This window comes from Danio rerio, chromosome 20 (genome assembly GCF_052040795.2).
Source record: "Danio rerio strain M-AB ecotype USA chromosome 20, GRCz13ab, whole genome shotgun sequence".
Classification (NCBI taxonomy): Eukaryota; Metazoa; Chordata; class Actinopteri; order Cypriniformes; family Danionidae; genus Danio; species Danio rerio.
Genome location: NC_141040.1, coordinates 3,854,079 through 3,880,000, shown reverse-complemented (window position 1 = coordinate 3,880,000; position 25,922 = coordinate 3,854,079). Strand labels below are relative to the sequence as shown.

The 25,922-nt window shown below is 37.4% G+C and overlaps 1 protein-coding gene across 1 annotated transcript in view; it reads right to left on the bottom strand.

The window, feature by feature from the left end:
• The window catches only part of LOC101885478 (exostosin-1), a 440,935-nt gene that overhangs the window by 60,773 nt on the left and 354,240 nt on the right, over positions 1-25,922 (bottom strand). The window contains exons 3-5 of the mRNA XM_087297961.1: positions 17,706-17,799; positions 5,618-5,725; positions 1,451-1,570 (exon numbers count right to left, since the gene is read on the bottom strand). Of these exons, the coding sequence (XP_087154087.1) occupies positions 1,451-1,570; positions 5,618-5,725; positions 17,706-17,799 (322 nt within the window). The remainder of the gene's footprint in view (positions 1-1,450; positions 1,571-5,617; positions 5,726-17,705; positions 17,800-25,922) is intronic.

The following is a 25,922-nucleotide window of genomic DNA, read 5'->3' as shown; positions in this document are numbered from 1 at the left end:
TTATTATCATATTATTATTATTATTATTGTAATATATGCATATATATTTTTTTGTTATTTTTCTTATTGATATTATACTTTACTTTGTGTTATTATTTGTATACTATCATTACTATTCATTCATTCATTTCTTTTCGGCTCAGTCCCTTTATTAATCTGGGGTCACCACAGCGGAATCCACCGCCAGCTTCCTCAGCATATGTTTTATTCAGCGGATGCTCTTCCAGCCGCAACCCATCCCTGGAAAACCCATTGTAACGCCAGGGCTGACACACACAACAGGAGGTAAGATCCAATATGCAGGTTTAGTCAATGTCGTCACGCAAGCAATGGTCGAATCAGGTATTAACAGGTATATTTGGGCAAATACAGAGTCGTGTTCAATATTCAGGCAATAGGTCATAAGGCAGGCGGCTAAACAGGATAACAAGGGTATACTAGGCTAGGATCGAGACACGGAGAAAACAAGACAAGGAGAAACGCGTTGTAATGTCACTTGAAAGCAAACAAGACTCGGCAAACTGGATGAGTGAATGAGTGGCTTATGAAGGGTGTCTAATCAGTCTCTGAAAGTCCTCATGTGATGCGAGTGTAATCCGTCTAGATGAGTGAGCAGGCGTGAGTGTATGGGAGAAGTGCATGTATGCATATGTAGTCCAGAGGAAGGCGGAAGTGTAGTCCATGGTCTAGTGGAAACCAGCGATCTCCGGAGAGCGATCGCTGGTTCTCGTAAGACCCATACACACCTAGCCCTGAATAGCCAACCCAATTCACTTGTACCACATGTCTTTGGACTGTGGGGCAAATCGGAGCACCCGGAGTAAACCCACGCGAATGCGGGGAGAATCAGCGACCTTCTTGCTGTGAGGCGACAGCACTACCTACTGCGCACCATGCAGCCTTTTCTGCTTTAAAAACGACATCTGAATAGTTTAATGTTCAATCCACTTAAAATTGTAAAAATAAAACATTAAGTTAACTTAGCTGAATTGCATTGGGAGGAATACACTGTAAAAATACTGGGTTCCACACAATTTATTTATATTGTTCCAACACAAATCAATTAAGTTTTACAAACTAACTTAATAGTTTTATAAACATAAACCTATTTTAAATAAGTAATTTGAAAAAGCAGCAAAAGTCATTTTCAGCACCCTTTTTTGTATAATAATCAACCTCAAATTATCAATTATAGATGAAAGCCATATTTCTTAACATCATACAGTAAAATTCCTGTTCAGCATTGATTCTGTCCACATTTTCCACATAATTCACAGAGCCTCTAGACATTAGAGTGAGTAAATGATGATAGAATTGTTATTTTTGTCCTTTAAGTGAAAAACACTGTTTAAGTGCCATCAACCAGCTGGCAGTCCCTCGTTCACACATTTCCCCCAGTCTGACTCATTTGGACGCCTCACATCTCATTCTGCTGGAACTGAGGACTAACCTCTAACGTGGTTAAGACTATCTTGGTGACGGAAGAGAAGTAGGCGTCCCACAGGAACTGTGTCTGCTGCCGCAGTGCCAGGATCCTGTCAGAGCCCACAGACCTGGTGATAGATGGAACCTGAAAGAGAGGCAGAGCGAGATCTGCTTTCAGATGTACTGTACTGTGCGTTTGCATAGTCAAGCATGCTTTAGTGGCTCTGAATAGTGACAAACCCTGGAGTGAGTTTTCCACACTCTTTTGATTGGATTTGGATTTTTTTTGGAACACACGTGAAATACATATAGAACAACAAAAAAAATTGAAAAAATTGAAAAAAAATCATGTGATTACTTTATATTCCCACGTATAGTAGTTGGCTATAGTAGTTTTATCATTGATTAAATATGTGCATGTAATTACATTTGTAATTACACTGTTACCATCCCTTACTCTTTATTAACCCACACTTAATCCAACTCTACTCGACTCTTTGTGGTAGACCTAGATACATCTAGACACTTCTGTAACAACTCTGTTTGACTCTTTGTGGTAGATCTATATTCATTACCATACATCTGTAGCAGCCTTGCTCAACTCTTTGGGGTCAAGATATATCTAGATACTTTGGTACCAGCTCGACTTTGTGGTAGAACTAGATCCATCTAGACCCATCTGTACCAGCTCTGTTCGACTCTTTGTATTAGATCTAGATACATCTAGATCAGGAGTGCCTGATCCTGTTTTTGTAGATCTAACTTCCTTCATCTACATCTAGATACATCTGTACCATCTCAGCTCAACTCTTTGTGGTAGACCTAGATACATCTAGACACTTTTGTAACAACTCTGTTCGACTCTTTGTGGTAGATCTATATACATCAACATACATCTGTAGCAGCCCTGCTCAACTCTTTGGGGTCAAGATACATCTAGATACTACGGTACCAGCTTGACTTTGTGGTAGAACTATATCCATCTAGATCCATCTGTACCAGCTCTGTTCGACTCTTTGTATTAGACATGGATACATCTAGATCAGGAGTGCCTAATCCTGTTTCTGTAGGTCTACCTTCCTTCATCTACATCTAGATACATCTGTACCAGCTCTGCTTGACTTTGTGGTAGATCTAGTTACATCTGTACCAACTCTATTCAACTTTTGTGGTAGATCTAGATCCATCTAGATGCATCTGTACCAGCTCTGCTTAACTCTTTGTGGTAGACCTAGATCCATCTAGATCCATCTGTACCAGCTCTGCTCGACTCTTTGTGGTAGATCTATATGCATCAACACACATCTGTACAAGCCCTGCTCAACTGGGGTAGAAGATACATCTAGATATTTCGGTACCAGCTCATCTTTGTGGTGGAACTTGATGCATCAAGATCCATCTGTACCAGCTCTGTTCGACTATTTGTATTAGATCTAGATACATATAGATGAGGAGTGCCTGATCCTGTTCTTGTAGATCTACCTTCCTTCATCTACATCTAGATTCATCTGTACCAGCTCTGCCCGACTCTTTGTGGTAACTCTAGATACACCTAGACACATCTAGATTCATCTGTACCAGCTCTGGTCGACTCTTTGTGGTAACGCTAGATCAGCTAGACACATCTAGATTTATCTGTACCAGCTCTGCCCGACTCTTTGTGGTAACTCTAGATACACCTAGACACATCTAGATTCATCTGTACCAGCTCTGCCTGACTCTTTGTGGTAACTCTAGATACATCTAGACACATCTAGACACATCTGTACCAGCTCTGCCCGACTCTTTGTGGTAACTCTAGATACACCTAGACGCATCTGTACCAGCTCTTCCCGACTCTTTGTGGTAACTCTATATACACCTAGACAAGTCTAGATTTATCTGTATCAGCTTTGCCCGACTCTTTGTGGTAACGCTAGATCAGCTAGACACATCTAGATTTATCTGTACCAGCTCTGCCCGACTCTTTGTGGTAACTCTAGATACACCTAGACACATCTAGATTCAACTGTACCAGCTCTGCCTGACTCTTTGTGGTAACTCTAGATACATCTAGACACATCTAGATACATCTGTACCAGCTCTGCCCGACTCTTTGTGGTAACTCTAGATACACCTAGACACATCTAGATACATCTGTACCAGCTCTGCCCGACTCTTTCTGGTAACTCTAGATACACCTAGACACATCTAGATTAATCTGTACCAGCTCTGCCTGACTCTGTGGTAACTCTAGATACACTTAGACACATCTAGATTCATCTGTACCAGCTCTGCCCGACTCTTTGTGGTAACTCTAGATACACCTAGACACATCTAGATACATCTGTACCAGCTCTGCCTGACTCTTTGTGGTAACTCTAGATACACCTAGACACATCTAGATACATCTGTACCAGCTCTGCCCGACTCTTTGTGGTAACTAGATACATCTAGATACATCTAGATTCATCTGTACCAGCTCTGCCTGACTCTTTGTGGTAACTCTAGATACACCTAGACACATCTAGATACATCTGTACCAGCTCTGCCTGACTCTTTGTGGTAACTCTAGATACATCTAGACACATCTAGATTCATCTGTACCAGCTCTGCCTGACTCTTTGTGGTAACTCTAGATACACCTAGACACATCTAGATTCATCTGTACCAGCTGTGCTTGACTCTGTGGTAACTCTAGATACACCTAGACACATCTAGATTCATCTGTACCAGCTCTGCCCGGCTCTTTGTAGTAACTCTAGATACACCTAGATACATCTGTACCAGCTCTGCCTGATTCTTTATGGTAACTCTAGATACACCTAGACACATCTAGATACATCTGTACCAGCTCTGCCTGACTCTTTGTGGTAACTCTAGATACACCTAAACACATCTAGATACATCTGTACCAGCTCTGCCCGACTCTTTCTGGTAACTCTAGATACACCTAGACACATCTAGATACATCTGTACCAGCTCTGCCTGACTCTTTGTGGTAACTCTAGATACACCAAAACACATCTAGATACATCTACACCAGCTCTGCCCGACTCTTTCTGGTAACTCTAGATACACCTAGACACATCTAGATACGTCTTTACCAGCTCTGCCTGACTCTTTGTGGTAACTCTAGATACACCAAAACACATCTACATACATCTACACCAGCTCTGCCCGACTCTTTCTGGTAACTCTAGATACACCTAGACACATCTAGATACGTCTTTACCAGCTCTGCCTGACTCTTTGTGGTAACTCTAGATACACCTAGACACATCTAGATTCATCTGTACCAGCTCTGCCCGACTCTTTGTGGTAACTCTAGATACACCTAGACACATCTAGATACATCTGTACCAGCTCTGCCCGACTCTTTGTGGTAGAGCTAGATACATCTACTCATATTTAAATTCGAGTCAGATATGAGTTAAATTTGAAGTAAATCAACAATATGCACTGGAAAGACCAAACAGGCAGTGAACCTTCATCCACCAGCGGACACCTCCATTGGGCCAACTAGGTGGACTTTACATTTTATTGAAGGTCTGTTATGTACATTTGAAAAACAGTTATGGGTAAAATTGACCCCATGGCGGTTCTATAGTATTAAGAATATATCTCCAATGAGCCTGTGTTGCAAATGTAAATTTTTTGGTGAACTATTCCTCCAATTCGGTAATAAAACAGTACAGTAGTTGGCGAATTGCGTGCATGTGTGCAAATCTAAAAATGTCATTCATTATTGCTTCCTTGTGCTAAAGGCAACAAATTAAAAGTCAGATATTAAGTCAGAAGAGACTTAATTAATTGTGCCATGCAAAATGTGAAGATTTAATAATTTCTTCTTTATTTCGGGGCAATAGGGAATTGGCCTGATTAATTATGATCTCAGGGAAAGCTCTTTTTTAATAACACTTAAGAGTCTTAAAACATCCAGGGATTAATGACTTTATATTTGTCTCAAGAGAATTCCAGCAGCATTTAATTAAGCCTCCCAAAGCACCAGTGGTCACTTCAGAAAAATGGGGAACAAAGCAAAATTTTCAGTCTGCTCTTAAGAGGAATTATGAGGAAGGTAAACATCTAAAGTTGTATGGTATTGTGGCCTCATTATATGATCACAGTATTATGAAGATGGCTATGGTCATGCATTTGTTGAAGGTCTTGAGGGGATTGTGCACTGGTGGTGCAATGAGTGTGTGTGTACCTGCAGCAATAATCGCTCATCTCCAATGATGGCAGCTTTACTCCAGTCAATGACCTCTGAAAAGGGCAGCTCCCATCCATTACTCAGCAGCACAGGAATACAGGCCGCCTGCAAAACACACACACACGCACACACACACACATACACACAGCCATATCAAATCCTCAGTTCTCTACACAACCGCCACCAACAACTGTACAACACTTTCACAGTGTTCATTTCAATCGATAAACTGTTGTCAAAATGTACACTGACACCTTGAAACAATGTCATTTTCTATGCGAACCTGTTTCTGTCACGTTTGCCAGTCGTGACTATATTTGTACATTTTGGGAATTTTTAAGAGTCTATTTGAACGTTTTCTTTTTTGTCTTTTTTTGACAAGACTTAGCAAACACCACCAGATTATTATGGTGTAAATACAGCACTACAGCAAACAAAAGAGAGAGATCGACTTAAGTGTATTTTATAATGATTTGATTAGCTGGATTTTTTTGCTGAAGCTGATCAAATCATTATGTATTTATATATTATTGCTTTAAAAATTAGTGTGTTAACGCATTAATTTGAAATATTTAACGAGTAAAAAAAATAACGCAATTAATGCAGTTTTTTTTTTTTTTTTTTCTGTTGTGGTCGACGTGTGTTTACATGCAAAAAATATGGATAAGCACTTTTTGAAGGCGAGTTTCAGTATAAAACAATTATTGTCGCATCACCAGGCTCTCCAGAGTTTCATGCAATTTCGGGTGTTTCATTTTTAACTTTCGACTTTTGTTTTAAAGAAGTTTGATACCCTATGGCGAATAGAAAGAAACAACCTCCGCATTTCATGACTCGGTGGTCCTTTAAGGTAGTCAGAAATCGCCGCTTACATGGTCGACTCTTAATAAGAGTATTATCTTAATCATATTAAAATCAGAGTATTGGTGTCCATGTAAATGTACTTAGAAAGTGCCAGATGATGTTGCGAGCTGTCTAAGACAGCGCATTCCTCTGCCTTTTAACATGCGCCCTCAAATGTGTCATTAAGTTTGATGTGTTTCCCCCTTGAACGCAAGTTTCTGCTTCGCGTTGTTGTCTCAGAATCTTTGTGAAACACATCCATACTTTAGAACGCTTAGTTTAAGCAAATTTGATGAACGCGATCATGCGTGTTGAATCTGAAGGGAGTCGCTCCGGCTGCCCTGTCCTTCACGCGTTGAGTGTGTGTGTGTCTGTCTCTCTTTCTGTGTGTTTTAGTGTTTCCACTTTTCTATTTGTTCTCAACTCACAGCAACACAACTTTACAATGAGTACAATTTTTTGTATTCAATACTTCATTATTATTATAATTTTTCATATTTGTAATGTCTATTTTTGGCTTTTTTTGCAGTCCACTTAGAATCCAACATGGAAACCAATGTTTTCTTTATTGGCATTAATTGGTTTGAGATTCAAATGGCATTAACATGCCTGTGTTTTTATTTCTGTAATAAATATGGCTGTCAAGCCAGGTTCTTGATGGTTGATTGTGGGTTTGTTGTTTACATGAAGAAATCTGTCTTACAAGTTAAACAAAAATTCTAATAATGAATTATATTTTGAATATAAATAATTTTTGTCTTGTGTTTACATTAATTTTACATTAGAATAGCCAAAATGACAAGTTTCAGTCTTTTAAATGTGATTAATGGCGATTAATTAAAAAACAAATGCAATTAACTAGTTAATTTTTTTAATTATATATATTATTTAATATATATATATATTTGAAGTCAGAACAGTTAGCCCCCCATTGAACTTTCTTTTTCTTTTTTTTTTAAATATTTCCCAAATGATGTTTAACAGAGCAACGAAGTTTTCACAGTATGTCTGACAATATTTTTTCTTCTGGAGAAAGTCTTTTTTTTTATTTCGGCTAGAATAAAAGCATTATTTAATTTTTTTAAAGCCATATTAAGGTCAAACTTATTAGCCCCTATAAGCTTTATATATATATATTATATATATATATATATATATATATATATATATATATATATATATATATATATATATATATATATATATTACCCTAACCTGCAAGCTCCAACTTGCCTCAACACACCTGCCAGGGTGTTTCAAGTATACCTAGTAAGACCTTGATTAGCTTGTTCAGATGTGTTTGATTAGGATTGGAGCTAAAATCTGCAGGACACCGGCCCTCCAGGAACACGTTTGGTGACCCTGCTGTATAGAAGTGTCTTCAAAAATATCTAGTCAAATATTGTTTACTGTCATCATGGCAAAGATAAAACAAATCAGTTATTAGAAATGAGTTATTAAAACTATTATGTTTAGAAATGTGTTGAAAAAAATTTGTTTAACGGAAATTGGGGGAAAAATTAATAATTCGGGAGATGGGGGGGGTATTAATTTTGACTTCAACTCTATATATTCTATGTTAGTGATCAGTTTCAGTTCTACACACTTCTGTACTGTACTTTTTTCTTATTTTGTCATCTGAGAATGTTGTTATGGTACATCTTTTATTTGAAAGAAAGTTTTTCCCTTCACAACTTTTAAAAGATAGAAAAAAGTGTCACATGAAGGACAAGGACGTCTGTGTTTATTGTACATTTTTTGGTAAAGGAAAATAATTTCTGATGCTCAACATTGAAAAGCTTGATCCAGAAAAACAGAAATGCACAAAAACACTTTCAAAAAAAGTCAATATGCAGCACAGAAGATGAGAAGCTGTATTTTTTTTCTGATGTTAAGCACTAGCATCAGCAATGCCATAATGACACCTCTGGAGCAATAACATGCCTTTGATCCAACTCAAAAATACTGTTTCTAAGTAACAGGACAAGCAAAAGCATTATGATGATACAGAAAAGCTGTTTGTTTTTTATTGCTATTGTGCTTTAATATGCCATACATTTGTAGTACACTGCTCTAATGCAGACAATAATAAGCTAATAGCATTGTTGAATAAACTTGTGAGTGGGGCTGTGAATAATTTTAATTGCTCCCACTTTTTCTATGCTGGATACAAGGTTAACAATAACATGATTAAACCTGAAGATGATTAAAAATAAGTACATGATGTACTGCCATATGGTAATTATCATTATCAAGAAATGAACGTGAACTCATTTTTTACAGCACTGGCATATTTACAGAGGTGGGTAGAGTATCCAAAATCTATACTCAAGTAAAAGTAAAAGTACTTGCGGAAATGTTTACTCAAGGAAAAGTAAAAATAACAATCTTTTAAAACTTTGTCAGTTCTCCGCCTCATTCTTCCCGGTGGCTCAAGGGCCGTAAACTTCATTACAGTTGCCGACGAAGTTTTTAAATATTTATTAATAACAGGGACGGCAGTTCCTCACGGAGAAACCAAAACAAACGGACGATAGCTCCTCACGGAGAGACTGCCTTCAAACTGAAAACAAAAGTAAGACAATATTTCCGGGCCTAGTCCTCTCTCGGTTTCCTCTGCCATCGTTCCTCCTCTTATAGTCCAGAGCTCCTTCTGTGGGATTTGAAGCCGGTGCGCACCACAGGTGTATCCACTTACGCGGCGGCCCCATTCCATTCCCATGGCTCTAGGCCCCGCCCCCTTACCTAATGGACAATTAGAAGAATGATCATGGTGCCTTAGTTAATTTTATCCCATAGCTCAGTGGTCCTCAACCAAACAAAAAGTCTAAACGATCTTTTATTTTGAAAAGTCTTTTTTTTTTAAAGAAACAGACGTTTTAAGAACGTTTCTTTGTTAAGGGAAAAAGGCCCAGTAAACGACCCGTGAACTGCCAAGGAATAGATCCGCAACCCACTTGTCAACAAATCAGGTGAATCCACCATGGCTGTGCAAGAAGATCAACTGATGGAGATTGCGGCGTGATGCACCAATAAACACCAGGCCGCGAGCGCACCGAGAGTCACGTGACAAGAATTAACCGATCAGCTTCGGCTTGTATGGAATATTCACATTTCGATAAGACAAATTTTCTCTGACAAACACAGAACACACAAACACTGCAGTGCTTTGTACTTTTCTCCATAAATAAAACTTGTATCAGAGAGTGACAGTCGCATAGCAACCTAGCAAACACCCCCAACCCCCCGCAGTAAAATTGTCAAGCATTGACCGGTGCGTGGTAAAAAAAAGGTTGAGGACCACTGCCCTAGCTGACCAAAACTGGACAATTTTGTAATCAAATTTTTTGTGCAGGTTTTTGTGCAAAACCTGTACAAAAAAGACAGAGTCGCACTGATTCGCTTTGAAGCAACCCTCACCATAATTGATAGAGCATGACAAATAACATGCAAGTAGTAAATTGTAATAGCCTATATTAATTTTCCCCTTATGCCGAGTTCAGACTGCATGATTTTCAAACTAGTCGTGTCACAGATGTTTTCACACTGCATGGCTATCTGGGCTAGCGTTTCGTCGCTGCTTTGTTTACACTGCAAGATGGATCGGCGACAGGGACATTCACATTGCATGACTTTACTATAGGGAGAATCGCCGACAACTTCGTCCAAACTACGTCTCACAGCCAAAAACACGTCGTATATCTTTTGTTATTAACTACATAATGAGAAAGAAGCCTTTAATGGGGTAGAACATGTACATGTTTGCTCACCTGGGTTAAAGGGAATTAGCCATTTCTCCTCAACGTTGATAATAAACTAATTTCTTTCTGTATAAAACGTCAAACAGACACGGTTGCTCCTGAGTCCTGTCAAACCTTCACTAGTTTTTCCTCCATTTCGTGGGTCCAAATAAACCGAAAAAGAGCGCTTTTACCTTCTCCCCCAGCCTCCCGCTAGCCTGCAGCAGGTATACACACACGCACACACAAGTGAATGCCGCTCTCTCATTGGCTGCAGGCGATCGCCAATGTTATTTTCAGTCAAAATCAATTCACACGGTATGATTTGAATCGCCGACAGCTCCAGATATTCAGCACGCCAAATATCTCGCAGGCATCGGCGACTCATCGGCGATTCTCTCAGATGGCGTCTTTGATAGTTCATACTGTGTGATTGTCACTCACGTGCACGAGCACCGATTTGCCTGTGATTTCAGGCATTTGTCGGCGATTTCTCAAAACCTGTCGGCGAGCCAAAATCGGGGCTAAAATCACGCAGTCTGAACTAGGCATTATACACCTGTGTGAATACTGATATTTTTGTTATTGAATTTCAAAGGCCAAAGGCTTACGTTTTTCGGTTACAAATGGCCTACTGAAGATTTATTCATTTTCTTGTCGGCTTAGTCCCTTTATTAATCTGGGGTCGCCACAGCAGAATGAACCGCCAACTTATCCAGCAAGTTTTTACGCAGCGGATGCCCTTCCAGCCGCAACCCATCTCTGGGAAACATCCACACATACACACACACACTCATACACTACGGACAATTTAGCCTACTCAATTCACCTGTACCGCATGTCTTTGGACTGTGGGGGAAACCGGAGCACCCGGAGGAAACCTACGCAAACGCAGGGAGAACATGCAAACTCCACACAGAAACGCCAACTGAGCCGAGGATCGAACCAGCGACCTTCTTGCCGCCACTGTGTTGCCCCTACTGAAGATTTGCTTTATACTTTACATTAGGCTATCGTTCATTCATTCTTTTTATTTTCATCTTAGTCCCTTTATTAATCCAGGCTCGCCAAAGCGGAATGAACCGCCAACTTATCCAGCACATGTTTTACGTAGCGAATTCTCTTTCAGCTGCAACCCATCTTTAGGGAACATTAGGCTATTATTTGTGCATAAACATATCTAGATATAGTATTAAACACAGGATAGATATTAAAATAAAAGATATTCAATACAATATTAAATAGATATTAGATATTAATTAGATATTAAATAAAAGCATGTTTATTACTAAGAAAACTAAAACAAACTAATTAATATTTTAATTGAACACATAAGGTACACATACAGAACCGTCTATCTAGTATTGTGAAAAGGCAAAGCTGAAAATCTGTGGTTAAAGCGCCACCCAGTGGTTAAAAGCTGCTGGCGCACCAACTACCGCCGCCACATCGGTAAGAATGGCAGCAAAGGGAACAAACTGAAGTGGTGATGCACTGTACTGAACTAAACTGAAATTCAACATTAAAATTCAATTTAAATATACTAGAATGTCTACGTTAAGCTGCTTTGACGCAATTTGAAACTCAATTTGACACAAATTGAAAAGTTTAATTAATGACAGTCATGATTATAAAGGTGTCAAGTAAAGTGTTACTACTAACCGTACTGGTATCCTGCTAGTGTATTATTCAAATGCTTACTGCATGACTTTGTCTCTGCTTCCTCTGGGGTTTTTTCTCAGTGGGAGAGTCAAGGCTGCCAATGACATATCAAAGTCTTGCGAAGGGTCAGCTGGTCATCATGAAGGCAGTTTGTAGACTGAGTCTGCGGGTGCAGATGGTTTATAAACTCCAGACTTCATCTGACCATCCAGCATTCAAAGGTGACAGTCATTTGGAAGACTTCAGGAGGTTTGTGCCAAAGCTTTGGTAATCCCACATGACCTTCCGCACACAGACATTTTTATTTATTTTTTTTTAATGGAGATGGTTGACAACAGAAGAACTGGCCCACAGAGTCCACGCGCAGCAGCCGCATCTAAAAGCCTTTTGATGTCGCTTTTCAAAGTGCTCCCATCAGAGCCACACAACTACTGGAGACACGCAGAAAATACGGAGGAAATTCAAACGGTCCGTGTTTACCTCCCATATCTGACTGACAAATATCACTTCTGGCAGGCTAAAGATGGGACTGAGATTGCCGGCAGCAATTGGACTTTTTATTTTCCTTCTAATAAATATATTCTGATTTCATGCAGCTTTTGAACTCTGAATCGGAACGTTATGGTTTGATCTTTGTCAATTTCAAATAGTTTTCCGCTACAAATACTGAAATATGTAGCTACACTCCCTAGCACATCACATATATGATGATATGTGAACATACTATCTTACTGTATTTTGCAGGTATATATTTTTGGCAATGGCGACACGATGGCACAGTAGGTAGTGCTGTCGCCTCACAGCAAGAAGGTCGCTGGTTCGAGCCTCGGCTGAGTCAGTTGGCGTTTCTGTGTGGAGTTTGCATGTTCTCCCCGGGTTCGCGTGGGTTTTCTCCGGGTGCTCCAGTTTCCCCCACAGTCCAAAGACATGCAGCACAGGTGAATCGGGTAGGCTAAATTGTCCGTAGTGAATGAGTGTGTGTGGATGTTTCCCAGTGATGGGTTGCAGCTGGAAGGGCATCCGCTGTGTAATAGCTTGCTGGATAAGTTGGCGGTTCATTCCACTGTGGCGACCCTGGATTAATAAAGAGACTAAGCCGACAAGAAAATGAATGAATGAATAAATTAATGAATATTTTTGGCAATGGCGACGCCGTGGCGCAGGATAACAATGGTTTGTTCTGTAGACTATCAGAAAAACTAATCTGTTAATAATAAATTTGACCTTAAAATGTTTTTTTTTGTGTGTTTTTTTATTAAAAACTGCTTTTATTGTAGCCAAAATAAAACAAATAAGACTTTCTCCAGCAGAAAAATACTATGAAAATGTCCTTGGTCTGTTAAACATCATTTAAGAAATAAGTCATAAGTTTAAGTCATTTAAATCAAAGGCTTTTGAGGAGGGGCCATTGTCATCAATGCAAAAGACAGTGGTGACATCAGAATACAACTATGCATAATTCTGAAGGTTTTTAAAATGAAATTATGAAATGATGCACTATGTTATTGACTACACATATATAGACTATTTTCAAATCAAACGTGTTATTATCAGATTCCCTTTTGCATATTCACTATTATGTAGAACAGGTATACTGCCACTGACATTCAGTAAATGTTTATTTTCACACAGAAGACTCTGTGGATACAGGTATAATCAATTTATCTCTTTAAAATATTCCCTGAATATATATATATATATATATATATATATATATATATATATATATATATATATATATATATATATATATATATATATATATATATATACATACACATATATATATATATATATATATATATATATATATATATATATATATATATATACATATATATATATCTATATATATATATATAGATACATACATATATATATATATATATATATATATATATATATATATATATATATATATATATATATATATATATATAAATATATATACACATATATATATATATATATATATATATATATATATATATATATATATATATATATATATATATATATATATATATATAATTTTTTTTTACACAAACTTCATATAATATTGCTTGAATTTGTGGACTTATTAGCCCAGTAATTATCCATTCTGAATGCTGACTGGATTTAAAAATAACTCCTCATTAAACCATATATATGGCACAAGCATCTGTGCTTATATTGTCTTTATATAATATGCAACACCAAGCAAGAACATCATTAAATCAATATTTTTACTATTCCATCTCCTAACCCCATCCCTGAAAAATTGTATTTCTATCAGCCCACCCTTCTGTGGATGGCAAGAACCGGACCTGTGTGCGCCACCTTTGGAAATAACGAACTTGTGCGAGTATATGTGAATGACCCCGTAAACAGCTATACTTCTCTTCAGATTTCCCTCCAGAAGTTACCTTCACCTTTTCCTACACAAAAATCCAATTTAACCTGTTTAGGCTGAGTTGGGCTGCTGTGTTTTTGGGCTCCGATGTCCTCCTTGGCGACAAGTGCAGCAATTTAAAAATGCTCTTTAACTGCCATTGCAGTGGGGTTGGGTATCGTTTGGGGTTATGTCGATACCGGTGCTAAATCGATACTTTTAAAATGGTACCAGTGCCAAAACGGTGCCTGAACCAATACTTTTGAGCCCCAAAATTATGGTGGATGACTTTAGAAAAATCTTTTATTTGATAAAATCTTAAAAAATATTTTAATAGAACAATATAATTAAAGTTTAAAGTAAACATCAATTCATATTTTATATATTTGACTACATTAATATATTTCCTTTGATCATTTGTTGGTTAGCTTGACTTTAAGATTTGCATTATGAAATTACATTAGCCTACTATTAACCTGGGGAAAGGCCGTCAAAAGGGTTGGGGCTTGTGACTATGTTTACATGGTTATCAGTAATCTAATGATTTGTCTTAATCTGAAAACTAAACCAGTTGAATATGACTTACATGAGCATGACTACATTTGATCAATGTGTTTCATCTGTTCTCCGGTACTTGCCGAATGATTGTAAATTCAAGACTGCATTTCCTAACGTTATTACTCAATTTGGGCGTCAACGTCTGATGAATGCGGGGAACTAGGCTAATGCGCGCAGCACCGTCACTGACAGAGGGAGCGAGTGCACGTGACACCTAGAGCGCACAGAGAGAGGCCTCAGTCATATCTCCGTAGTTTGCCACCGATGGCTGATCTCGCTTCCCTGTGGCGTTTTGACACAAAAATACGTGTCCAGATTTATGGGGGCCAGAGGCGGGGCCAAGCTTGTTGACACGGTGACTGGTGGAAGAGTGCTCTTTTAATGGAACTTGATACTGCACGTTAAATGGAAAGAAAAAACCTCTGCATTTCGCGTGGCAAGTGTCTGTGGTCCTTTTAAGCTAATCAAAAATCACTGTTTACATGGTAGTCTATGCTCAAAATCAGAGTATTGTCTAAATCATATTAAAATCAGAGCATTGGTGTCCATGTACTAACTCTTTGAAAGTGCCAGAAGCCCTCAAATGTGTCATTAAGTTTGACGTGTTTCCCCCTTATACCTGCAACTTTTGTAAAGCATCTGCTTCACGTTGCTGTGTCAGAATCCTTGCTTGTACAATACACTTTAGAGCGCTTAGTTTGAGCAAATTTGATGAACGCGATCATGCGTGTTGATCTCAAGAGAGTTGCTCTCGCTCACCGAATGTGCTGTACTGCCAGCCTGATCTCACGAGGAAACGTAAGTATTTTACGTTTTGTCAGTTTAGTGGCTAATTCGTACGAATTTGTATGAGTTCAGTCGTACGAAATTGTACAATTTTAAAAAGGAGGCGTGGCACCTAACCCCACCCCTAAACCCAACCGTCATTGGGGGATGAGCAAATTGTACTAAATTGTACAAATTAGATTGTACGAATTCATACGAATTAGCCACTAAATGAAAAAGTTACGAATTGCCGTGAGATTGTGTTGATACTGCGTGCGTTGCGTGTGTCCATTCCCTAAGCAACAAGAACAAACGCCTGTCATCGCCTGACATATTCCTCAAAGTTGTTTAGAATTAAATGTATAGAGATGGTGTGACAACTCGTACTTATATGTGCTTTTTATTACGTCCTTGTCGCAGCACCAGTGGCACCGAAATTAGGCACTGAAATTAATATGCTGACTTGATCCGGTACATACCGGTTACAAAGACACCAGTGCTATAATGGCACTGAGTATCGGTACCCAACCCTACGTTGCAGTGGAAAACGTGATTTAAAAAAAGCAAATATTGTTTTTCATTCATTCTCTTGTCGGCTTAGTCCCTTTATTAATCCGGGGTCACCACAGCGGAATGAACCGCCAACTTATCCAGCAAGTTTTTACGCAGCGGATGCCCTTTCAGCCGCAACGCATCTCTGGGAAACATCCACACACACATTCACTCATACACTACGGACAATTTAGCCTACCCATTTCACCTGTGCCGCATGTCTTTGGACTGTGGGGAAAACCAGAGTACCAAGAGGAAACCCACGCGAAGGCAGGGAGAACATGCAAACTCCACACAGAAACACCAACTGAGCCGAGGTTCGAACCAGCGACCGTCTTGCTGTGAGGCGACAGCACTACCTACTGCGCCACTGCCTCACCCCAAATATTGTTTTCTAAAACAGTTAAAAAAAAATAGAAAAGTAACACATTCTCTTTGAATTGCCCCTAATGCCGAGTTCAGACTGCATGATTTTCAAAGTAGTCGTGTCACAGACTATCTGAGCTAGCGTTTCGTCGCTGCTTTGTTTACACTGCAAGATGGATCGGCGACAGGGACTTTCACATTGCATGACTTTATTATAGGAAGAATCGCCGACAACTTCGTCCAAACTACGTCTCACAGCCAAAAACACGTCGTATATCTTTTGTTATTAGCTACATAATGGGAAAGAAGCTTTTAATGGGGTAGAAAATGTACATGTTTGCTCACCTGGGTTTAAAGGGAATTAGCCATTTCTCCTCAACGTTGATAATAAACTAATTTCTTTCTGTATGAAACGTCAAACAGACACGGTTGCTCCTGAGTCCTGTCAAACCTCCACTAGTTTTTCCTCCATTTCGTGGGTCCAAATCAACCGAAAAAGAGCACTTTTAACTTCTCCCCCAACCTCTCGCTGGCCTGCAGCAGGTATACACACATACACACAAACACACACACGCAAGTGAATGCCGCTCTCTCATTGGCTGTAGGCGATCTCTGATGTTATTTTCAGTCAAAACTCAATTCACACGGCATGATTTGAATCGCCAACAGCTCCAGATATTCAGCATGCCAAATATCTCACAGGCATCGGCGACTCATCGGCGATTCTCTCAGATCGCGTCTTTGATAGTTCATACTGTGTGATTGTCACTCACGTGCACGAGCACCGATTTGCCTGTGATTTCAGGCATTTGTCTGCGATTTCTCAAAGCCTGTCGGCGAGCCAAAATCAGGGCTAAAATCACGCAGTCTGAACTAGGCATAAGAGACAATTGCCTTTCATTTTTAATGCAAGTCTAAAGTCAATTTTCACAACTAATGATTAACCACACACACACCCAGAGAGAGTGAGTGGGTGAGTTAAACAGAGCGAAAGAGAAAGAGAGAGAGTTATTAATAGTTCGCTTCACCTCTCCTCTTCAATATAAGAAGCTTCTGTGGGTGTTTTTGAAAAGTTGACAGAATGTCAATATCAATAACCCTTACGTCAGCTTGGAGGAACCTCAGGGCTCCAAACCAAAAAACATTCAAGCCTATCAAAAGCACCTGTTATGAGAGGAAGTCATGGCGTGACAGGAGTTTTAGACAGGCGAACTTCAGAGTCACCAACCTGTAGGGCCTCGAGGAAGCGGAAGGACCCGAGCCTCCGGCCTCGAGGAACGAGACAGAAGCTGGAGTTATGAAGCAGCTCCTGATAATCGAACCTGCGGACACACAGAAGCACAAAACAACACAAAACATGAGAATGTGCTCTTTCAAATAATTATACTGCATATTGTATACTATTGTTACATTCATTTTCCTTCGGCGTAGTCTCTATTTCAGAAGTCGCCACCTCGGAATGAACCGCTAACTATTCTAGCATATGTTTTACACAGCGGATGCCCTTTCAACTGCAACTCAGCACTAGGAAACAGCCATACACTCTCGCATTCACACTCATACACTATGTTTTGTTTACGATGTTTTGTTAGATTAGTTTGTGTATTTTGAGTTTTGTAGCTTTAATATTTTAGTTCGGGTGTCGTGTACACTGAAGATCTCGGTTTTTATTTATATTTGGTTTTGTCGCCTAGTTCAGACTTTATATTTAAGGATTGTTTTGTTTTGTTGATTTCTTTGATTTGGCTTACTCAGTTTTTGTTTAAAGATAATAATTATAAATGTTCATTTCTTTTTTTTCCTATTTATTATTGTTACATATTGTTTCAACCATTGAGTAAAAAAAGCTAAAATAGACAATTGATTCCTCATCCTTGATCTGTCGCACACATTACACCTCTCTTTCAAGCTTGTTGACACGGTGACTGGTGGAAGAGTGCTCTTTTAATGGAATTTGATACTGCACGTAAATGGAAAGAAAAAATCTCTGCATTTCGCGACGCAGATGTCTGTGGTCCTTTTAAGGTAATCAAAAATCACTGTTTATATGGTAGTCTAGACTCAAAATCAGAGTATTGTCTAAATCATTTTAAAGTCAGAACATTGGTGTCCATGTACGAACTCTTTGAAAGTGCCAGAAGCCCTCAAATGTGTCATTAAGTTTGACGTGTTTCCCCCTTATACCTGCAACTTTTGTAAAGCATCTGCTTCACGTTGCTGTGTCAGAATCCTTGCTTGTACAATACACTTTAGAGCGCTTAGTTTGAGCAAATTTGATGAACGCGATCATGCGTGTTGATTTGAAGAGTCGCTCACCGAATGTGCTGTTCTGCCAGCCTGATCTCACAAGGAAACGTAAGTATTTTACGTTTTACCAGTTTAGTGGCTAATTCATACAAATTCGTATGAGTTCAGTCATACGAAATTGTACAATTTTAAAAAGGAGGCGTGGCACCTAACCCCACCCCTAAACCCAACCGTCATTGGGGGATGAGCAAATCGTACTAAATTGTACGAATTAGATTGTACGAATTCATACGAATTAGCCACTAATTACGAATTGCCGTGAGATGGTGTTTAATGATAATAATTTTATCTTTAAAATTATTATCAGTTTTTTTTTAAAGATAATAATTATAATTGTTAATTTCTTTTTTTTTCTATTTATTATTGTTACATATTGTTTCAACCATTGAGTAAAAAAAGCTAAAATAGAGAATTGATTCCTCATCCTTGATCTGTCGCACACATTACACCTGTCTTTCAAGGTTTTTTTTTCTTTACTCTCCTATCGATGAAGGTTTTTTTCCCTCTTCGCTGTCGCCACTGGCTTGCATGGTTCAGGATAGGTAGAGCTATGCATCGATAAATTTGATTTTCAGTGTTGGGACTCTCACTAATGATTTTAAACCACACTGAACTAAGCTAAACTGAACTGAACTTAAACACTAAAAACTGAACTACCCTGTTCCAGTTAATATGTCCATTCATGTGAAGCTGCTTTGACACAATATACATTGTAAAAGCGCTATACAAATAAAGCTGAATTGTCTCACCTAAATGTTACAGCATCCCACTTAAACATCTAAAATACGTAACATTTATTGTCTGCTGTGGCAACCCCAGATTAATAAAGGGACTAAGCCGAAAAGAAAACAAATGAAGGAATGAACACTTTAGTTTAGGTCACATCCATGCTATTAACAACTGGCTTATTACCTGCCTATTATTAAGATATTAACTGTTTATTATAGATTATGATCTTATTCTGCATCCAACTCAAAACCTAAACCCAACTACTACCTTACTAACTATTAAGCAACTAATTATGGGTTTATTGAGCAAGTAGTGTTAGTTAGTGGTTTTTTAATACTATGAATTGTAATATAAACAGAAATGTTTCCTAACTTTTTAATTACATAATTTCTAATATGAAGCGCCAACTGGAATTTTCTTCTACAATGAGCATTTTTCTCAACCTCTTATGTTTATGTTCAGTTATTTCATGTGAAAAGTGGCGAAAATAACCTAATCTTTGACATAAAAGTGAAATTACTGAATCAAGACATAGGAGCCTGAGAAAAATGGTAACATTAGAAGAACATTTGAGATGGCACCTGGAGGTTTTTGCATCTGAACTCTTCAAATATTGCAGAAATTGTGAGATTACTTTATTTATGTTTAACTCACATATTTAGCAACATTTTTACAACATGAACTGTAGTACATTATATTCAGTTGAAGTCAGAATTATTAGGCCCCCTGATTAATTAGCCACCCTGTTTATTTTTTCCCCAATTTCTGTTTAACGGAGAGATTCTTTTTTCAACACATTTCTAAACATAATAGTTTTAATAACTGATTTATTTTATCTTTGCCATGATGACAGTAAATAATATTTGACTAGATATTTTTCAAGACACTTCTATACAGCTTAAAGTGACATTTAAGGCTTAACTAGGTTAATTAACTAGGCAGGTTAGGGTAATTAGGCAAGTTTTTGTATAACGATGTTAACAATGTTTGTTTTGTAGAGTATCGAAAGAAAATATAGCTTAAAGGGGCTAATAATTTAATAATAATAATGGTGTTTAAAAAATTTAAATCTGCTTTTATTCTCGCCAAAATAAAACAAATAAATACAACTTTCTCCTGAAGAAAAAATATTATAAGACATACTGTGAAAATTTCCAGAATCTGTCAAACATCATTTGGGAAATATTTTAAAAAGAAAAAAAAAATCTAAGTGGGGCTAATTATTCTGACTTTAACTGTAAATATAAAAAATAGATTTTCCAAATATAAAATGTCGACTGACTACAGTCACGATCTTCAGCTCGCCATCATTGTTCCTCAAATAATATGGCTTAATTATCCTGAATCTATGCTTGATACAGTTTCCAAGCAACATAACAACCTAGTCCAATAATATCCGATACTGTATAAAGTCGCAGATGTATAGCAGCTATTTAAAGTAATGCATCAGATCAGATCTTATAATAACAATCATGGGTCTGGTTTTGCTTTATTAGACTTTATTAGATGCCACAATAAACAAAGTGAAAGACCAATATCCAGATGAAGCTGGAAGATGGAGATGCATTTGTTTGCTCTGTCCTTCTATTCCCACAGTCAGCTTTAATCTGACCAAAGCTCAGTCTCCTCTGTTTAATTCTCCCATAATTACTGCCTCCATCTCCATTCTCCTGCTTTCTTTACTCTATTATCCCCATCAGCATCGCCAGTCCAGCCAATAAGTGGAAAAAAAAAAAGAAGTTGTTTTTCTTCTTTGGGTTATTAGGCATCACTAAAAAAAACTGAATGTGCTTTATTTCAGCTAGTTGCCAAGGCATATACATCTCATCAGTATTCATGTCTTGTTTTGCTGAACAAATATCTTTCTCTGCTTTTGATTCTCATTGTAATGTGATAGCATGCACGTTTGTAAAGCTCGTTTTGGAGCAATAACATTGTGGAAAGTGCTATACAAATAATCTCAAACTGAACTGAACTGAAAGACTCTTTAGTCAAAATGCGTATGATATTTGAGCAAAATGAAAACATAATAAAGTTTCTGACAAATTTATCAGAATGACTATTATGCTTATGGAAATGCTCCACTTTACTTCTCTTTTTTTTGTAAATTGGCTCATTTTCCAACACCCCTATAGCTAAACAATTGAGTTTTACCATTTTTGAATCCCTTCAGCAGATCTAAGCACTTTTAGCTTAGCTTAGCATAGGTCCTTGAATCCGATTAGACCATTAGCATAATGCACAAAAAGAGTTTCTTATTTAATATTTATAGCCATTTCCTATTAATTATTATTATTTTTTCCGGTGCTTAAATCTGGCAAGAATCTGCTGGCATGAAAATAGAAAAAAAATTCCTCTTGGGGATTTATTTTCATTATTATTTATTTATTTTTCGAAGAGTTTTGTTGTTGTTGTTGTTGTTGTGATTGTTGTTTGTTTGTTTTTTTATTTGTAAAAATCTCTCTCTCTCTCTCTGTATATATATATATATATATATATATATATATATATATATATATATATATATATATATATATATATATATATATACATACATACACACACACACACACACACACAATTCAGAATTAAGAATTATTAGCCTTTGAATTTGTTTTTCTTTTACTTTTTTTTTTATATTTCTCATACTATGCTTAACAGGGCAAAGAAACTTTCACAGTATATCTGATAATATTTTTTCTTCTGGAAAAAGTCGTATTTGTTTTATTTAGGCTAAAATAAAAGCAGTTTTTAATTTTTTACATTTATTTTGATTTAAGAATTTAAATATTTGATGAGGGAAAGCAGATAAAATGCTACAAATTAAATCATAAATCAGTGAAAAGCACAACAATTAAACTATAATTAATATGAAAGAAAAAAGTTCATGATTTTTTCTATATTTTTTTTAAATAATTGTCTAGAAATTTCTATAATAATAATCAAATCAATCAGGACAACATTATAAATGATTGACAGCTTGGGTTTGGCAAGTATTTCAAAGTATCAGAAGGTCATCGATGAGCCATAAACACAATCTGTCGCCGTCTTTCACTTATATGACAAACACCTACAAATGTCCACATGGCACACATACACACAAATAAAAAGTATATATCATAAACCCGTCCACATTCACATGTTTGGTTAGCTTCAACAAGGATACATCGAAAACCCCCAGGCAAGAGGATGGAAATCCAATCAGCGCTCCGGCAAAAATCCTAATCAGAACTTCAGAGAATAACCGTCTGAGATTGCTTGCTTGCCCTGCGAGTTTGTGTTGCTTTGGAAATCAGCAGAGTTGTAAGAATCACTTTGGGATTCGTTTTCTCAGTGGTCAAACCTGCTGCTGACCTCACAATGAGGCTCATAAAGGTCTTCAATAGGGAGATTAAACACAACCTTTCAGATCAAACTGCAAATCTCACTGTCACAAAGGGAGTTGCCAGATATTTGTATTTAAATGAATGACTTTTTAATTATCTGACTCTTTACTGTTTCTCGTTTATGTTGTTTCGCCACCTATATCAACTTCTTTCCCTGTGACCAGGACAGAACTTTTATTTTCCTTATGATACTGTTTATTCCTGTTGCGACCATTGCCTGCATGACTCTGTGTTGTTAAACTGCATTTGGACCCTTAACTTCATTGTACTCAGACTCCCATTTTACAATTAGTGTTTACCTACCACAAGATTTTATTTCAATGGAAGCTGAAGTGAACTGACTGTATGTTTTGCTAAAATGTAGGCAGTCTTATATTTTCAATGAGCCTGTGATGTATAAAAATTGCCAATCTGTATTTTACCTGGTACTAGATTAACTGAGCAACTCTCCCAGACTACATGTCCCACAATGTGTTGCACTTCACACTTGATTCATATTAACTGGACTTTGATTACACAGAGCCAATCTTCACAAACATAAAAGAACCTCAGTCGCTGCAAAGTCTTGTTATGTACATTTCTGCATCTTCCATGTTTTATTTTGCCACATTTATAAGAGAAGTGGAAAGAGTTCGGCTTTTTGAAAAACTGAACCACTCGAAGCAAATGTGCGAGGCTTTGAAACATTTGAAATCCATTTCTACAGTGATTTTTGATGAAGTATTGCTCTTAAACAACTTCAACATACCCTGAGTTGTTCTGATGAAACATAAAGTGATTTAGTGAAGTGGTTAGTGTTCTTGACTTTGTCTGTATGTCTGTTTTAAACCAGGATTCCAGATGAATGACTAAAGTGTCCTCGTTTATTGTTGTACTGACACTATGCAGCTGTGGTGATTCCAGCGGTTATGAATTACATAGCAATTTTACTGTCTTTCTTTATTAAAAACATGCACTTTAAAAAAAAAGAAAGTCTTGTAAATGCCTTCTTGAGGTGTAGCTGATCACATATATTTTTAAATTATCTGATCTTTTCATCCCAGTTTCTTTGCAAATCCTGTCTTGCAGATATGAAAATACCTGATTCTAAGACATGTTAATACTCACCTGCCAATCAACATTGCAAATCTTTTACATAAACAGATAAATAAAATAAAATAAAATAAAATAAAATAAAATAAAATAAAATAAAATAAAATAATGAAACCATTACATATCATCATGTGGCATGTTTAACTGGAATTCCCTTTATTTATGCATTTGACGTGTGGTTCCAGCCTTAAAGCACTTCAGATGTCTGTTCTTGTAAGGTTAGTGACCATGAAATGCACAGTAACTCATTGATTTTCCTGCTGGTGTGTTTGCCTCATTCTGATCAGGCACAGCAGTGGCAGCCGTGGCCTTGAGAGCCACTTCTCAATAAAAAGGCAGAGGAACGTGATTTATTTTCTTGTTTAAAACTAAGACACCAGGACAAATTCAGGTGCACATGAATACACTTACATAATCTGCAGCTGTTGTTCAAACGCTCTGCTTGATAAACTAGCTGTGGATTCCCGGACTACCCCATACTATGACATCCATTCTATAATAATAAACTTGCAAATGATAATATATTCTAATCAAGTTTTTTGGATAAACCAGTAGACATTATTAGCATATATATATATATATATATATATATATATATATATATATATATATATATATATATATATATATATAAAATATGACAGTAGGTATGTAAAGATAATGGAAAGTGCCTAATATTTTAATATTACACCATAAAACAGACCTTAAAGTATTAGTACAGGTGTAGCAGAGGCCAGCTAGTGAAGTGCTGTGCAGGTAAACCTCACTCCTCTGACCTCTAAAAAAGGTGCTCTAGCGACACTAGAGGCCATGGTCTTTAGCCACCTTGTTAGGCTGGATTTAAACTTTTCCCTGGTGCTGCATCGCGCACCTGTCGGGAAATAGACAAGGCTTTTATACTCGCTGCGTTCGCCGTTGTGATATTCTTTAAAATGACATGGGGCTGTCAAAAGAAACCCACCGTAAAAACAGACAGACTGAGTTTAGGACGTTTCCGGAACTACGACATATCATTAATATGATTCAATATTTTTAAACTAATTATTTTGATTATTTTTGTAAATTATTTAATGATTATAAGGATTTTTATAACTATTTAAGATTTTTTTAATCAAACTTTGATGCATCACTTGCTTTTGTTCTCATCTCGGACTGTTTTACCTTTTAAAGTTTATTAAAATATTAAAGACTACAGAACATGAGTTGTTCTACACATAAACTTTATTATGGCAAGATTAAAAGCAAAAAAAAAAAAGTACACTTACTAAAAAATACAGATGTTTTTTTTAGATTTAGCTAGGGGTGTCAAAATTAATCGTTTCTTCGGTGCACTGCGATGCAGACGCGGACGATTCGGTATCGGTTCAGTAATAATCATAACCGGTTTTTACTGACGTAATTTACCTCATATGCGCTCTGTCGCGAGGGAGGCGATCGCGAGTATTTACAGCTCTTTAACTACTTAAAACTCATAAACTGTGCAAAATTTCACTGAGTGTGTTTGCTGGATCAGTTTTTTACTGACATACAACAATAGCCCCTATTTCACTGAGATCGAGAGAATGAAAGTAGCCGACTCCATTTCTCTCTCTCTCTCTCGCTCTCTCTCTCTTTCTCACACACACACAGTGTCCCATTTGACCTGCTGGCGTGGCTTTTCTTCTCTTCTCAGCTGTTTTACAGCGTTACTTCTGGATAAAGAAACGAGCGCGTGTCTGCAGAGTTTTCTCCACCGTGTCTATCATACATCAGCTGTGAGATCGCCGCTGCCGCCTGCCGCTTATCAGTGTCCCTCATCTGTAAAGAACGCAGTGCGCAAGAGCCAATCGCAACCGTTTTTTTGTTGAGGGTGTGACCAATCAAAGGGGTGTAAGAGAACAAGACAAGGATCAGAAAGTGAGCTGGATATTTATATTTGTTTATATTATTTG